Here is a 5,326-nt window from a genome sequence, read left to right as displayed (position 1 = left end):
TGATGAGAAAAGAAAAAAAAATTTATAATAATAATAAAAAAAAAAAAGGAAGAGAATATGGATACTAAATAAATACCAAATGCATTATGCTAAGAAGGGAGACTCAAAAGGCTACAGATTACATTGTTTCTATTCATATGACAGTCTAGAAAAATGCAAAATTATAGAGATAAAAAGATTGTAGCTCAGTGTCTGGGGCTTGGGAGGGGAGTTGATTACAGGGGTTCAGGAAGAAATATTTGGGGTAATGAAAGTGCTCTATATCTTAATCATGGTCACAAAGTAGTTTGCATTGGCCAAACTCATACTACTGTAATCTAAATGGGAAAACTTTATAAATAATGCCTCAGTAAATATAAATTTAAAGAAGTTTACTGTTATTGATACCACAAACTGTGGGAGCAATCTTAAATACAACCAATAAACATTAAGCAATCCATCAAGGAATCCATCAAGAAAGGAAAGACATTTTTATTCCATTTCTGATTCTATAAGATGTTTTACTAATTTGCTTCTTTTCAGAGTTCTAATAACATTTTTATCTTTTAATAAGTGAAAATTTTATGAAAAACATTGCAACTAACAAATGCTATTTTTGTTGCTCTTAGTTATAAATTCACAAAAAAACCCCTAAAACTAATCATATTTAGTTAAATACAAGTTTGTTTAATGAATTTATTGGTTATTATATCATCAAGTCTTAATAATATTACTATTTCATTGTTTGCAATTGCAAGTGATTATCATATTTTACCTCTCATGGTCTACTAAGCAACTTAAAGAAAAACCAGTGTTAGAAACTCTCACATGATAAAATTGATATTCAGATTCAGGAAACAAAACAGCAGGATTGGAGATAATCCTGAGAATGATGCTTTAGACAGCAAAGGCCTTACCTTTGTGTTTGGGTCGCATAGCTGTTATCATAGGCCTCATAGGTCTGCTCATCATATTCACCCCCATAGCCATCATCATACCCCTGAGGCAGAAAATGGCAGAAAGACTATTAGTAATAAAGTTGATTAACTTTGATCTCTTTTTGTTTAATATTACTTTATACAATGTTACCTTGGTTTATTTTTTATGTTTTATTAGTGATCATGCATCATATTTTACCAGATGAACAATTGCCACATAATCCTGAATAACACACCTTGGCAGTATTGATGTTCATTTATTAAACTCGACATATTATTAAAGTACCAACATCTTCTTTAGGAATCATTTAGAATTTTGATTGATACTAACATAGACAATTTAAGAAATTCAGGGGCCAGCTAGGTAGCGTGGTGGGTAAGGTGGCTAGATCCCACATAGCCAACTGTTTTGTTTGAGTTCCAGACTCTGTGGCTTGGAGGGAGGTGCCCAAAATCCCGAGAAGAGAATGGAGAAGGGATTGTGCCCATCATCCCTGAGGGAAGTTTTCTCGCTCTCCCACTCTGTCTCTGTCTGGCTTGTGCTTGTGCCCTATAGCAGAAATGAAAACTAAAACAAAAGAGAAATTCAAAATAATTGTTTTCTATTGAAAATATGATGTGTAGATAAGAAAAAAGTATGATAACTTAGTGGTTGTGTTAACATGTTTGTTCCAAACTTCTGGGAGTTTTTCCTTCTAAAAATCATAATTAAGAAAGAACCTATAAAATATAAGATCCTTAAATTGAGGACACTTTTAGTTTAAAAAAAATATAGAAGTCATTATTGCAAGAAAAATAAATGAAAGAAAAGGTGAAAGGAGTACAATAAAGACCTTTTATTTTGTTGCACATTTTAAGGTTTTAAAATCTCTTAAATGAAATAATGCTGTGTAGTGAGTTTGATTACCCGACTAAATTACACTAACAAAGTTAACAGATTTGTCACTGCAGAATGAGTAAGCAATGTGGCAACTATACACCTCATTTTCAATCACTCTGTGAGTGATTTACTTTTATTTCCCTTTGAGGCCATTGACTTTAAAATCTAGTCATCCATCTCCATTACTCCCTACTTCGGGAAAATCTTCAACTTCTCTGCATCTGGAGCCTGGCTGGTGCCTCTCCTCCCCTGAAATGCACTTCCATCCCACCTTCCCAGTTCATAATATCATTTCTGGAAGTTTATAAATATCTCTCCTGATCCTGTTCAGAAACTTAAATGGAAAATATCTAGATGTAAATGTTTCCCCATTAATCTTGACTAAGATTTTCTAGCTCATTTGGTCTGAAGACTACAATTTTCTTTAAACAACTCTAGGAAGTTTTAAAAACTTCACTTCTGTTTTTTTTTTTTTCTTTTCCATCTAGTTTACCCTTTATATTTACAGATGAGATTTTCACAGTCTGACTTCCATATCTTCTATTTTTTTAATTCATGATTTCTATTTCATTATATTTTCGCTCTCTACTGTGGGATAGTTTCTCCATTTGTCCTCTGAATACTCTAATTTTGGTTCCTGTTGAATTCAAAATTTTCTAAATTTTCTGGGACTGAACAGTGGCACAGTGGTAAAAGATGATGCTCAGCAAGGCTAACTCACGTGGTTAAATTAAATTCTTGTCCAGAAACCTCGCGTATTCTAGGCATACCCATGACTGGGATTGGCTGAGGCTGGGAGTGTTTTGGGGCCTCAAGAAACTTTTAGGAGTGCTGACTGCATCTCTAGCTCATGAAGGATGCTAAAACAACAAACATAAAACATTCTGAAATATTCTAAAGTTAATTTTAGTATTTATAAAAGAATAATTTGAAGATTATTTTAAAGTAGTACTAAAGGGTTTAAGTCCCCAAAGGGTAGCTGCTTATCTTGTTCTTTTATAATGTCTAGTTCTCAATCAGTTTTTTCATCTATTATTTGAGAATTAATTTTTGTGTATTAAGTAATATAGGTTACATTAATGCTGCTTGATTTATAAATTATAGTAATTTTCTATTAATTGGATATGCAGGTTGTTAAAATTAAGTTCCAGTATAGAATCTTGATCAAATTTCTCCCTATACTTATCTTCCTAATGAAGTTTCATCTTAATTGAAAAAAGCAGTGATTTTATATATTAAGAATAATAATAATAATTGGCTAACTATCCAAATTAATTAATACGAATCTATTTTTATTGTCATACTTCTTTCTGTTTCTTCTAAAGTGATAACTGCTCATTAATTACTTTCTTGGTTTTCCATATATTTAGAATTACTTGTCTTTTGTTATGCCAAGTCATAGTAAACTGAAAATATTATTTAAAAATATTCAAAAACATTGGATAATCCATCACCTCCTTTTGTGTTGTATCTCCCCAAGAACCATGTCATTGCTCTCTGGTCTAGATTGATGGATTTCTAAGCTTGAGGCAGAGGGAAATGTGTTCTTAATATCTTTTCACCACTGTATCAATTTCTTTTATCAGATTCCATTCCTACATGACTGACATGGTTCGAGTCCTAGACTTGGTGAAAATCACACTGGGTTTGTGTTCATGTGAGCCCCAAATCCCAGGAGAATGGAGGAGAAAGGATTGTGGTGTGACCATCCTCCCCGTCGGGTAATTTCTCACTTTCTCTCTCACTGTTTTATTTTTCATAAAAAGGTATATTGGGAGAAATTATTTTTATTTTCATTTCCTCTCTCTCAATTAACTTTACACTCCCTCCCTTTCCCACCCAAGCTTTTTTATTCTTTGGATAAAATAAATTTTATGCAAAATATATAATTAATAAATATAAAATATAGAATTAAATGGAATAATAATACAATGGAAACACATCATCCTTCATCTAGGTTCACTTGTTGATATTTTGTCTCATTTGTATTATCTTGGAAGTGTTTATTTATTCATTTAAATTGTCAGACAGCATCTCTACTCACCAAAGAGAGTGAGAAAGAGAGAAAAGGAAAAAGCCCCCCAACACACTTTGAACATGGTCATGATGCAATCCCTCCTCCTCCATTTCTCCATCCTGGTGGGATCTGGGGGATGCACAAGACGCTCAGCATACTTTTCAAGTCACAGGGTCCTGAATTGAACCCAGTTGGTCACATGGGATATATCTCCCTGAGCGATTAGGCTTGGGATGATCCAGGCTTTTTTTTTTTTTTTTATCTTTTGCAGCTATTTAATTTTTTTTTGCAGCTACTTATCTATCCAGTTACAAAGAGAAAGAAGTACCCTCAACAGTGTCTCATTATGCTGTGATCCCCCCCTCCAAGCCTTTAAGACAGCCACAAGCTTAGAATATGACTAAACTCTCATTTATTTCCTACTCAGCACTCAGGAGTCATAGCTTCCAATGAGAAGAAGACAAATGTTACTTAGGTAATTATCTTTGTTCTGCTCTGTTACGCTTGTGTTTGAGTCCCATAGCAAGCAGCTAAAAGAGTTGGGGGGTGGGGGAGGTACATGTCTTCAGAGCCCCATGTCCCCTGAATTCCCTAAATTTTCCTCATTTCCATTTGCTTTACCTGACATTGTCTTCAGAAAACTTCTCTTGCCCTTACCTGCCATTTGGTGGATGATCTTAGTCTTGTGAAATCCACTAGCCTGCTGTTTTGTTCTCACTGGTAACTACAATGTCTAAATATATAGTATATTTATTTTTCTACACTTTCCCTTTTTTAATAATCTAAGCTCCAGAAAAGCAAGGACTGGATACTAGTTAATCACTAATTTTCAGGCCTGCAGTGCTTAGGATAGTGTATTCCATGGAGGAAATGATCATATACAGCATAAAGGAGATTATTCTCATCCAATGTAGATATGGAGTGACTTAAATCAATTACCACTAAAAGAAAAATACTTTAAAATATAAGTACATAGTACTATTGCCTCTACTTATAAAGAATAGCTTTAATATTTGGTCTAGGACTATTATTGCATTTTACTTTTTTATTTACATTTACTTTTTAAAAGTTTAACAAAGAAAAATCAGTAGAAGAGACAGAAATCTTTCCTGTTAACTCACGATTTCATAAAGCAAATAGTCTAATCCCCAAAATCAATATGGATATGTTTATTTTTGTTTTTTAATATTAGATCTGTTTTTAAAAATTTTAATAGGAAATATCAGTATACATAAATATTTACAAATATATATGTATAACATAAATTCTTTTTAAATAAATAGTACTATAAAAGAGTAAAAGATCATTAGACCATAGCCACAAAACAAAAAGTATAACAATGTTTAGGACACCAACCCTGAATCCTCAGTAATGAAAACAAAACCATGAATTATTAATAAGAATATCCTCATTGCATAAATCAAATGGTTTTCCTAATGATAATACTGAGGGAGTAAGTGCATTTCTGAAGGAAGAGGAAGAAAGCAAGAGTGTTCTGGAACATAGGGCAGG

General features: G+C 32.8%; 1 protein-coding gene across 1 annotated transcript in view; it reads right to left on the bottom strand.

The window, feature by feature from the left end:
* KHDRBS2 (KH RNA binding domain containing, signal transduction associated 2) overlaps nucleotides 1-5,326 on the bottom strand; it is a 528,464-nt gene that overhangs the window by 65,954 nt on the left and 457,184 nt on the right. The window contains exon 7 of the mRNA XM_006149188.1: nucleotides 897-979. Within this exon, the coding sequence (XP_006149250.1) occupies nucleotides 897-979 (83 nt within the window). The remainder of the gene's footprint in view (nucleotides 1-896; nucleotides 980-5,326) is intronic.

The sequence above is a fragment of the Tupaia chinensis genome, unplaced genomic scaffold (genome assembly GCF_000334495.1).
Source record: "Tupaia chinensis unplaced genomic scaffold, TupChi_1.0 Scaffold000256_1, whole genome shotgun sequence".
NCBI lineage: Eukaryota > Metazoa > Chordata > Mammalia > Scandentia > Tupaiidae > Tupaia > Tupaia belangeri.
The sequence above is the reverse complement of the archived record's forward strand: the minus strand, read 5'-3'. Positions and strand labels throughout refer to the sequence as shown.